We start from the raw sequence: 12,430 nt of genomic DNA on the forward strand, positions 1-12,430 counted from the left end.
GAGTGGTGGTGGAACCCGTCAGGGTGAGGTGACAGCTCAGTGCAGGGGTGAATTCCATGATTTCTCATTCCAGAGTCATTACCTCAGACGGCAGAGTGACAACCTGTATCAAAAAGTGCTCTGAGCTGACTTAAACCGTGGCTCCAGAAACAGTCTGGGCTCCGTTTGGCCTTTCTGGTGCTCAGCTGGATCCATCACTGAGTCCCTTGGCCTGCCACAGGCTCCTCTCCTGATCTTGCCATGTTCCTGTGACATTCCCGTGGGTGTGAGGAATAAATCTTTCTGGAAACAACAAAAGAAGAAGCAGAGGAAATCCCCAGGTAGAACCATCACACTGAACACACCCCTGGGAATGGATGAAGGAACGTTTCCCTGGGGTTGGAATGATGCGTGACAAACCAGGGCCATGTGCACTGATCTTTGCAACAGAGAATGAACCTGAATAAATCATCAGGAAAGAGAGAAACTGAGCTTTTTTAACAGCTTTGAATATTTCATTCCAAGAAGTAGAACAAAAAAGTAGATGGTTGTCCTGAAGGTTGTAAAATCCCAGAATACAGGCAAACTGTGGCTGGTGATGATAAGGAAAATCACAGGAGTTTAATCTAACAGCCAGGGTCTTTCAGCCAAATTATAGCTCCTGCCTGGGCCAGCACCATGAATAACCCTGGGAATAAAAGAAAATGCAAACCTTCTTTGGGGGGAGGAGCCTCAGTAACAGGACATGAAGGATTTAGAAGGTTCTCATTGTGAAAATGGAGGTCCTGATTCCAAAATAATAGTTGGAGGCCTCTTTTGTCATCCAAGGACAATTTAAATGAGTGGAATTATTCCCATTGACATTGATGAGCTTTGAATTCAGGCTTCATCCTCTTTCAAAAATATGTCCAAATATATTAAAAAAAGTGCCCAGTCAAGCCTGGGTAGGAAATGTGAGACAAAGGGGCATTGACAGAATGTCTGTCAAATGACAGGAATTAGGGAAATAGTCCAAACGATCATGAATGAAGATTTTTTTGTTGTTGTTCAAATGTCAAAAATGTCAAAATACCAAGTTCATACACAACATAGCTTATCTCAAATACCTCCATGCTGGTATTGAACATTAAAAAATTAAGAATTTGAAGAAAGAATAGCTCCGAAACCACTTGCACAGTTTCCAATAGCTAAAAGAAATATTTATTCTCACTACTAGCCCACTATTGCCTAAAAAGAGAAGTATTGTGCCTTTGAGAGCTTTGTCATTATGATGTCCATTGTAAACAGCTATTTAGACAGAACTGAAGCTACTGAAAGTGGTCTCCCAAAACTCAGAGAGGGAGCTGACATGCTGTTCAGCCTTCTTGAAGGAGAATTGATGTGAATCCTTTTGTAAAGAAGATCTGTGCTCTGAGCACTCCAAATACATCATAGAATACTAATCACACTATTTCCCAAAGCTAAAGAAAAATAAAAAAGGATGGAGTGCATCACTGAGCTGAGAATGGCACATCTCTTTGGAGACGCTTTAGTGGGGGAAGGATGCCTGTCTGCATCCTTAACTATATCAAAAAGAGCCTTGAAAGGGTGGAGAATGAACTGCCAGGGAGTAGGTTAAGATTGGATTTTAGGAAGGAATTCTTCCCTGTGAGGGTGGGGAGGCTCTGAGGGTGCCCAGAAAAGCTGTGGCTGCCCCTGGATCCCTGGAAGTGCCCAAGGCCAGGCTGGATGGGGCTTGGAGCAAGTGGAAAGTGTCCCTGGCCATGGCAGGGGGTGAAACGGGGTGGGCTTTAAGGTCCCTTCCAACCCAAACCACCCTGGGGCTCTGTGATAAAGATTCCATTGCTATTTCATGTTCCCCCATATAAGAGAGAGAGAGGACAGATCTCAGCCTGGGGACTTCAGCCCGGCCCCAGGGGAGCAGAACATCACCATCCTCTTGCCCTGATGTGCTGGAAAGCTTGGAGCAGTGCAGGAGGAAAAGGCACAGAGGAAAGATCACTGAAGGGAAAGGTGGGACTGTGTTGTTCTGCCTTTTTTTCTGGTCTTTGAGTTTCTCTCCTTAACATAAAATAGTGGGGCTGCAGATCCCAGGCAAAAGGTTGGAGCCTGCAGCACCTTCTCAGCCACAGGCTGCAGAATTTGTGCTGCATGAGGTGCAGAGAGTCACAAATGGGTCCAAAAAGTGCTGTTTGGCACGTCTCATTGAAATGTTTCACCTTCATCTGTCAGAAGGGTAGTAAACTTCGGGATTAGGAGTAATTAAAACATTTTTTTCCTTCATAACAAAAGGGAGACGTTGACTAATGATCCCAGTACTGGGAGTCAAAATACTTGCTGTACTTGTCTATCCTAAAGTGCTGTAGTAGTACAAATTGCCCCCTCAATGCTGTCATTCTTCCCCTACAAAATGAGCAGCTCATAGGAGGAAATATCCTGGCCCTGAATGTGGCCAGAAAAAAAAAAAGAAAAAAAAAGAGTTTTCTCCCAGCAGTTTTTTTCTTGGGTAAGACTTTTCATACTGTGTTTGACATTCTGAATTACATGATTACACAGTATAAGACTCCAGCAACATTTCGCATTGTAAAGATGGAGCTGCTCAGCATTTTGCCAGATGCCAGGCGATATCCTGACGTTTCTCTCCTCACTTTAAGCCGAGTGACAGTCAGCATATTCACAACGAAGCCGAGACAATCTGCCATCAAGTTCCAGCAGTGCCATTTTCCCCGATGAGGATCCCGGGGCCGGCTGGAGCGGAGCGGGGCGAGCATCGCTGGCTCCGTGCGCGATCCGTGCCTGATCCGCGCCGGGCTCGGCGGGCTCGGGCTGTGGTAAGTAAGTCTGTACTGCACCATTTCCTGGCTCGGTGCTCCGGGTGTTGCAGGCTGTGTGCAGTGGGGGAGGTGCCAGAGCTGATCAAGCAGTGTAATTTTATACATTACTGAATCAGTGCAGGAGGAACCTGGAGGGACAAAGCATCATCTTCTCTTTGAACTGCACTGTAAAACCCGACCGCTCTCGTAGCCCAGCCATGCTCTGATACGATTTTTCTCTCCTTTTTCCCCCGATTTTGGTGTGAATGATAAAGTGATCTGATGATGGCTCTCGTTATGGAACCTATTAGCAAGTGGACGCCCAAGCAAGTAGTGGATTGGATGAAAGGTAGGATCGTTTATTGCCGTGTATTGTCTGTACTTGGGATCCTGGCAATTTGCATCCGTGCTCTCGCATTCTTTGTTTTGGGAAGAGTTTATTCAGTTCCGAGCATCCCTGCGCTGCTTTTGCCCAGTAGTTGTTGGAGACAGGGCTGAGGAGAGGCTGCTGGAGCTGCGCCGTGCTCTGGGAATTGCTGCCGGCAGCGGAGCCGGGATCAGCTGCATTTGTTGGACAATGCAGACACGAAGTGTTTGTGTCTCACGGCTCCATTATGCCTCGCACAGGGTAACGCCGGCATGTTTGGCTGCTTTAAATTTGCCCTGCTTAGCTCTGGTTTGCTCACATCAGGTGATGTGATGCAGTGGCTGTGCAGCGCTGCTCTGTAGTTTTGGGTACCACAAGGAGCACCAGGAGCCGGGGGCTGGACTGAGGCATCCTGCTCCTGCAGGGACGTGTCCTGACCTGTCCGGGCTCCTCCAGGGACGTGTCCTGCCCTGTGCAGGCTGCCCAGCCGGTGTGCGAGGCTCCGCGCCCGCGGCAGCGAAGGCGCAGGGCTGAGCGGGGAAACTCGCCGGGATAACTTGACAGGAATGATGATTTCCCTGCTCATTCGCAGCTTCACAACACAGCCGTCAGCTGTGACATGTTTTGCCTGACAATGCTCGGCTGTGCTGCAAACAGAGCGGGATGGATGGGAGGGCGAGGGATCGTTCTGATGATAAGTGGTTTAAATTTCTGCGGAGAATTTCCCCCCACTGTATTCCCACAGTGGGATGCGTTAGTGTTGTTGTACAGTGCTTCTGATGAGCTGCCTATCTTTGAGACAAATAATTCCTGCCACGGGGGATCTCTGTTATATAAGGAGAAGAGGTGCAAATTTGGGGTGTAGGTTACCCATGGAAAGGATTCCTGTAATGTGATGACTGAACTCTATGGGAGGGTTGAATTGGATGCCCACTCGAATGCCCTCAAAGCTTTCAAAGTATTCTCATTAATAGGGGAATGGGTCTGATCTCATTTTGCTGAGCTGCATCTCCACACTTCGCTGAAATTGGGCTGTTTTGGTGCTCATCAGACACGTTGCCATTATCAGCTAATTATTCCTCTACAAGCACAGAGTCTTGTGAAGCAAACGGTGTCTGGGGGAATGGATGTACTTTGTTTCTCAGGTGTTTGGGAACTCGGGGTAATTGGGAGGGTTTAAGCAGGTCATTGGGATGGATCCTAAACCTTTAGATATAGAATTGATTCCACAGCTTCAATGTCATTAGGTGATAGCAAATCGTAATGTATTTGCAGAGGAGTTTACTGACCCACACCTTCATTCCCAGGACATAACAGAGTTAAAAAGTGGACAGACCACTCTGCTAATTTAACTCCTTACTTGAATTATAATGTGAATTAAGTGTAAAAGCATGTAGAATACTTGTTGCTAAATTTAAAATTACTTCCTGCTACTTTTTTATCCTTCCTGATGCACAACAGTGACATATTGGGGAGCAGTAACCCATGGTGTGCAGTGGAGGAAGGTCACACAAGCAGCAGGTTTTTACATACCTGGAGTTGCCTGACATCTGGATTTCCATACCAGCCTGCACAGTGCACCATCCACAGGGATATCTGGAGTAGGCAGCACTGTCAGTGCTCTGCATTCAAGCATCAGTAAATACAATGCAGTGAACATTGAAGTATTCACAACGTTGGTATTTTCCTTGGTAGCATGAGCTGCACATCCACAAACAGGAAAGTTGCACATTTGTCCATTTCCCCCATGTTAATATTACAAGCCTCCTTTTTATCCCTTTGCAGATGCATTGTTCATCTGCAGCCAAAGGAAAGACCTAACCCACACAAATGGCAGACCAGAGTCAGTTTAAAACTACTTGTGACTACCTTACTTTGCAAAAATCGCCCAACTGTGGCCACTGTGTGCCTGTAATTTCCATGTGTTGTGCAGCTCAGCTCTGTTTGTTACAGTCACTGTGCTGAATCCATGTGCAGGGAGGCTGAAGGGCTGCATAGGCAGTGATTGGCAGTGATAAGGTAGATTTTATGTAGCTCTTCTATTCTGAAAGGTCACTTCTTTCACAGCATCAAGAGATAAATTAAAGACACTTTCAAAAAATTACCACTTTAGGAATGGGTATTGTCTTGACTGTAGAGAGCAACATGTTAATAAACAATGCAACAAATATTGCCTCTGTAATATACCTTTGGGGGGCTTAAAAATATGTAGAGAATTAGTTTTATTTGTGGAGATTGTAAATGACATTTCACAGGGAAATGATAGCAACGTGCTTTTAAAACTTGCATTTATCATATCCCTTGAAGCCATTAGAACTTATCCCTAAAATCTGCTAGCAAAGCCCATGCTTTGAAACTAACTAGCAGTGAGTACCAGAAGCATCAAATAACTGTAGAGAAGATGGAAGGAAGCCACGAAAATGATGTTAATGGTTTGAGACCCAGGTCCCAGAACGTGTCCTGGTTACAGCATCCCATGAGAGCAGCAGCTGCAGCCTGAGCCCCCCCAAGAGGAGACACCCTTCTGTTCTTTTCCTTTAGGAAATGTTACTTGCCAAAAAAGTAAAAATGGGTAGGCTTTAAGGAACATTGTAATGACAAGTTGGCATCTTGTATTTATCCCCAGCTCCTTTCTCGGGAGCGCACTCAACTGGAATTCAATTAGGGAACTGCATCTGATGGTGTGGACAACCTGAAAAGGCCATGCAAGTCTGGGGAAATTCATTCCTGAGGCTCTCAGAGGCTCTACAAGTTAAAACTCTGCATAGTTTTGTCTCTATACAAACATATTTTGTTAAGTTTAGCAGATGCAGCACTGTGATTGAAAGGGAAGGTTTCAAAGGAGCTGACAACATTAATTGGGGAGGTATTTTTAGCAACAGTTTTTAGTCAGTATTCATTTTTTCCCCCAAATTTTCCAACATTTCAAACATCTCCAAATGGTTTTCAGGGGTTTTCCCTGGTTACAGCCATTTCTTACATAACTTACCTGTTTTCCTGGGGATGTGTTCTGTGGACCCAAAAGAGAGGGGTTTTTTAGGAAAAACCTTTGCCTTGCTCAGATTTCCCCACTGGAAAACAAACATTGCCCATAAAGCTCCCCAGTGCCTTCAGGCTCGGAGTGGTTTCTAACTGGTCACTTTTCCCTGGATCAGGTTTAACATGTTAAATGGGAGTAAATGGCAAGCTGCCCTCCAAGACGTGCATCTGGAATGCTTTACCTGGAGATTTTTGTGGCTTTTTGGTGCAGGAGCTCCCTGCGAAACTCAGGAACACTTTGCAGGTTGTCAGTGAGCACTCCAAACCCAAACCCGTCCATTTGAACCTGCACTGAGGGTCCTGTACAGAGTCTGGGGGTTTGGGGTGCAGAGGGGAACTAGGATGTCTTACTGAATTAACAAAAGCGTGAGAGTTTGTGTTTCCATTGGAGGCAAAATCTGAGGGGAATTCTCTGTACTTTTACAAGCCAGAGCATTGGAGATGTTGTACTTCCTGAGGGGAGCAGTTTACAAGTAGGTCATTTAAAATGTGAACTCATTTACAGGGAAGTGACACCTCTGTCCAAATAAACACTCACTTTTCAGAGCAGTGCGAGGAAATGAAATTAAACACAATGCAATGAAATACTGCTGTAACTTTCAGAGAATGCAGTGCTATTGAACAGCTGAAAATTAAAATGGGAAACCAGCTATTCCTTAAGTACCTGTAATAACTCCACACAGAGGCTGTGATTCAAAGTCCTGGGGGCTGACAGCTTTGTCTGCCAAAACAGCCTGCAGTGGAGGTTTCTCTCCTAATAAATGATCTGCTGTAGATACTCATTTCACAACTGCGAGCCATTTTTTCCCCTTTAAATCCAGAATTTCTGCACCCTCAACAGGAGATGCAGACATTAAAAAAAAAATAAAATTAATTCAGTTGGTAAACTGATTAACTATGCTGCACTGATCCTGTGCAGAATAATTATATGTTTAGCTGAAGGGTTTTCCTTAGCATGTAATTCCCTGATTTCAGGCTGGCTCATGAAAGGGAAGGCAGGGAGGGAGGGAGGGGAGGATGGTGACGTGAGAGGACTCGTTAACATTCCCGGCACATTCTGGGCTCGGCAAACCCCTCTCCCTTCCCTCTGCTGCCCAATAGATCAGTACCTGTGCTGGAGCAGCCACGGAGCCTGCTCTCTGTGCAGGACATGGTGTTTATCACATCTCAGAAGGTGCTGGAAGCACATCGGGATCCACTGTGATCCTGTCTCACCCTGTGGGTGCTGAGCTGGGGATGCTCAGCATCCCTGATCCCCCTCCTCAGCATCCCATAATGCAGGGGCACAATTCCACCAGGTGCAGTTTAAATCTGGAGTAGACAACCCAGCTCATCCCTTATTTAGAAAAATGTGGGTTTTATAGCATTGGGCACATTGGGATCCACTGTGATCCTGTCTCACCCTGGGGGTGCTGAGCTGGGGATGCTCAGCATCCCTGATCCCCCTCCTGCCCTCAGCATCCCATAATGGAGGGGCACAATTCCACCAGGTGCAGTTTGAATCTGGAGTAGATAACCCAGGTCATCCCTTATTTAGAAAAATGTGGGTTTTATAGCATTTTTTCAGCTCTTTCCAAAGACAAATAGGTTTGGGAGAGACCTGAGCCACAAATGCAGAATTAGAGTTCAATTTCCAAGCTGTTCTAAAGTAAAGGTTTCACTGCTTTCCTCTGCTCTCACCACTTGTCCAACTGAAACAAACAATTTGCTCTTGTGGCTCCCCCTTGGATTCCTGTGTTCCACTGGCACCACATTTCCAGTTGTCTCTAAGTCACTGAATCACAACTGGCTGCAATCCCTCCCTGATTTCTCTCACAAGTTTGGGACTTTAATGCTTCTCAGTAATGAATTTTGTGAACAACTCCTGAGTGCTGTAAACTGTTTGCTTTTAAAGGGTCAGCAGAGCTCACCTCAGAGCTGACAGCTTTGCAGTGTGAGTGCTAGAGGTCAGATTCCAAGGCACAAATTCCCAATATTCAGCACAGTTAAGTGTTGGAATGAGCTCTCCAGGAAGGCTGGGCCATTACCCTTGTAGGAGGTTTGGAATACAGCTGAGAAGAGCTCCAGTGTCCCTCTGGAAGTGTTCCTGTGCCCAGTCTGTCCCCAGCAGAGTGACCTAATGCTTCCTCAAGGCTTCCACCAGCTCAGACAAGTCCTTGGGATGGTTCTTGCATGGGAATCATCACTCTCATCTTTGAAATGTGAAAAGTCCCCAAGAGATTATAGCTCTGGCTTCCTCCTGGATATTTCACAGTTTGCATTTCCCAGAAAAACCACGGGAGATGATGCCCAAATGTCCCAAGCTCAGAAGTTTTCCTGCTGTGTTTCACAAGGAGAGCAGCAGAGCTGGTGATCGTCAGAGCTGCAGCCCCAGAAGCGAACCCAGACCTGCTCCACTTCCACCAACATTCCCAAAATTCCCATTCCTCCCTGTCCCAGGGGTTAAGGTATGAAACAGAGCAGGATTACCCAGAGCCAGTGCCCTCAAGGCTTTGACTCAGCTTTAATTCGGTTTAGTTTAATTCAGTTTGTGCACCAATGGCAGCCTGGAGGAACAAAACCCTTTGCTGAGCCCATGGCTCCAGTTTGTGTCCTGCCAGTGACTGCAGCCATGCTTGGGGTCATTGCCAGCTGGCCACAGCTAAATGTTGTACCAAGACCTTCCTGAATCAGGTCTATCTCTAATTCTCTATGGAAATTATTTTGGCTGAGGTATTCCTGCATCCCTATCACTATTACCTCATTTTCACTAACTCCACTTTGAGGACCAATTAGAAACTGGTCCATATATCTTCCAAGAACCAACTGGATTAACCTTGTCTCCATAAAAGATTTCAGCAGCATTTAGCAATTTAATGGTCTGTATTTATGATCAGGTTATTTAGGACTGTATTCTGAAATTTCCCTATCTATAAAGCAGATATGTTCAGACATTTTTAAGAAATGTAATTCCGCTCCCAGAGCAAAGTCTGAGCTCAAGGAAAGTCTCTCAAGTCACATTTATCAAGAGTAACTAATCTTTCAGGTCATTATGTAAAGAAATTTACTTTATTGTCTTGCAGCTTAATACTAGCAGTCAGACAATGTGTCACGCCTTGCTGGGCCCTGTAACCTTTACCATGTGCTAAAATTATGCAAAATCCCAACTTCCTCCCAGTCCTGACCATCCCAGGGAGGGCAGAGTGGAAATGCAAGTTCAGGAGAGCTCAGCCTTCTCCAGCTCTCCATCACCTCACAGTGCTTCACCTTATTGAAGCAAAATTCCGGGTAAATTGGCTGCTGTGGATGACACTTTCAGACCGCGTTAAATGAGGTTCTGTGTGTCAGGAAGCTGCTGGATCCTGCTCAGCAATGAGATGCTTTCATGGTTTCTTCCCAGACTTTCTTGCCCCACTCTTTCCAATTTGTAATTTTTTCCTTCCTTTGGCAGGGTTGACATCAGCCCATGTGCCATAACACTGAGAACTCTGTGTGTGACACTGCCACCAGTTTGTAAAATGTGGATTTCCTAGAAAAATAGCAGAACATCTCAGTGCTACAGGATTCCTGGCTGCCTGGGCTGGAAAGCAGTTTGAGAAACATGGAATTGTGCAGAAAAATATATTATTAATATAATTTCAGTGCATGGAAAACCCTGCCTGGATGGGGGAGCAAATCTCTGCTCCCATCCTGTCTCAGACCCCAGGGAAGGCAGCTCCTTGTTCCCTGGGCCTGTCCTCCAGGAATGCTTCCAAATGCTCCCTGTGCTTGGCTAAAGGAATATTCCTGCCTGAGGAATCTCCTTGGGGCTCATTCTGAGGGGTTCAATGCCTTGTGCTTCTCTTTGCAAGGAAAAAAAGGAAATTTAAAAGTAAACTGAGATTTGTCCTTTTGCAAAATTGTTTTAGCACCTACAAAGATTTCAAAGCTAAAAAAGGCAGAGTTTATCCTTTTAGTGCCATTCTTTTAGAGCTGCTGTCCTGCCACGCTGACAGAAATGGAGGTTGTGGCTCTGTGCTGGAATTAGTGACTCTCTTGATATTAAATGAGCCATTTGACTGAATTAACCACAGTAGTATCAAATATTGCTGAGCAATAATCTGCATTCATCCTCTCCACCCAGAGTGATTTTGTAGATATTTTCTAAATGCTGTTTTGCATTACTAATTTCAATTGCTACTTTTGCAGTTTTGGTTTTTCAGTAAACATGACTTTCTCTTCCCTGAAGCCATTTCAGTGAGGGCAGGAGCTGGAAAGGGAAGGTTCAGGAGGAGGATTCAGAGAGAGGTAAAAATTATGGGGTTGAATTAGTGAAGGGCTCTAGTGATGAATCAAAATGAAATTATTTCTGATTAACTAACACTCAAACAGCTCCTAAAACATATCCTCACTGACCCTCTGCAAAGAAGAGCTCAGGAGGATTCAAGGCCAAGGCAATGTTTGGGTTTTCCTACTCAAATTCTCCACCAACTGTTTTCCAGCAAAGATGAATTATAAAAAGACTGTGGAGCATTTTTAGTTCCAACGTAGGTGGCGTGTTTGAAATAAAAACGTAGCAGGCAGTAATTTTACAAAATACATTCAGCTTTATTCCCTACAAATATGTCCATCTTTTTCATTCTAAGCACCAAACAGAGCCTAGAAAAAGTGTGGGGATTCCAGGAGTTCTTTAGGCAGAAATTGTGGTTTTTATAAGTGTGCTGAAACTGCTACAGCTCTAGAAAAGATTCTTTTGGCACATCTGCTTCTTTTACATGGAAAACCCTCTGAGAGCAGGCAGACAGGGGTGCCAGCCCTGAAATGCCAATGAGCACCTGAATTAAAGCATTTTTACTTCTCTCTCTCCCCACCAGCTTCCGCCATTCCCTTTTGGCCTCTCTCCTGTTTATTCACATTTCTCTCCATTTTTCTTGCCTTGTTCATAATGAGATGGACAAGAAGCATTAGATTGTGAAGGAGTTTGGTCATTTAACATCAAAATTTTTAAGCTTTGAGGACTGCAGTGATCTGGAAGTGAAGTGCATCCAAAATCCCACGGGAGCTGAAAACCACCAGGCTCAAGAAGCCAAGCCCAGCTCCTGGGAGCTCTGAGGGGCAGTTGGAAGAAGGCAAATGTTGCTGTTTCACTGATTCTTCATTAAAATCTCCTGTGAATAGCCTGGATGCTGCTCAGGTCTCTCTCACACACCATGAAATGCTGGTTCTCTGGGAGATGTGAGGGAGGCCCAGCAGTGGTATCCAATAATGAAATCCTGCCCAGTGGTATCCAATAATGAAATCCTGCACAGTCTGCCCAGAGAAGTTTTGGGTGAAGCATCCCTGGAATGTCCCAGGCCAGGCTGGACAGGGCTGGGAGCAATTTGGGACAGGGAAGGTGTCCCTGCCATGGCAGGGGTGGCTCTGGATGGGCTTTAAGGTCCCTCCCCACCCAAACCAGTCCGGGATTCCATGAGTTTACACCACACTGGAATGCGCTGCACATTCCTAAATCCAGGAGAGGCCTCTGCAGGAACCTGTCACTGATCACTCAGCACCATCCTGAAAATGCCCTCAATTCCTGAACACTGAGAGAGACTTTAATTGCCCATTGTCAAGAGATTTCCATTGTTCATTGCCAAGCCACACTGAGAAATCCCCCTAGTTATTAAAAACCCCCAACTTTGTAGTTTACAGAGAAAAAAGACACTCAAAAAAAAAAGAACCCTTGAAATTTGTATTTGTATCATGTGGTTGGAGGGAACAGGTAGAGTAATGTAAGAGAAGTTCAGAACCAACAGAGTTTGGAATATTCATTACTTGAATGTCACATAGAAAGAAATGGATCCACTTAGGGCAGCAGCTCAGCAATGCTGTTCTTGCAGAAAGAAACCCTGGAGAAGGAAAAGAGCTAGTGAATAATCCATCAATAATGTAACAAATAATTGTCTGAGTAACAAAAAAGATAAATTAGAGTAATAGCCGGGAAATTTCCACATAGGATAGAAAAAGAAAGATAAACTTAAAGTATAAGCTAAAAAAAAACTACTGGAAAAATGGAGGAAGATCCTTCTCAAATCTTTCATAAGTGGACTTTAAAACTTTGGGAAATATGCTAAGGAAGCCATCACCTGCAGAGAGAAATATACACTGGGACATCATATCAACTATTTCTTGTTTATTTGAAAAGTCTCAGACCAAATTATCAGTGCCTTTTGTGGCAGCAGCAATCATTATCTGCATATCAGCAATGAGGCAATACTTTAACTAGAAACCA

At 44.9% G+C, this 12,430-nt stretch overlaps 1 protein-coding gene across 3 annotated transcripts in view; it reads left to right on the forward strand.

Moving 5' to 3' along the window:
• The first annotated feature begins 2,514 nt into the window (after positions 1-2,514).
• The window catches only part of LOC106629447 (connector enhancer of kinase suppressor of ras 2), a 170,051-nt gene continuing 160,135 nt past the window's right edge, over positions 2,515-12,430 (forward strand). Inside the window, exons 1-2 of one of the 3 annotated variants that reach the window (XM_074551825.1) lie at positions 2,515-2,810; positions 3,068-3,141. In XM_074551825.1, the coding sequence (XP_074407926.1) occupies positions 3,075-3,141 (67 nt within the window). In that variant the 5' untranslated portion in view covers positions 2,515-2,810; positions 3,068-3,074. Of the gene's footprint in view, positions 2,811-2,836; positions 3,142-12,430 lie in introns of those variants that run through there. The other 2 variants (XM_074551824.1, XM_074551826.1) reach the window with 2 other exon arrangements.

Source organism: Zonotrichia albicollis, chromosome 14 (assembly GCF_047830755.1).
Source record: "Zonotrichia albicollis isolate bZonAlb1 chromosome 14, bZonAlb1.hap1, whole genome shotgun sequence".
Classification (NCBI taxonomy): Eukaryota; Metazoa; Chordata; class Aves; order Passeriformes; family Passerellidae; genus Zonotrichia; species Zonotrichia albicollis.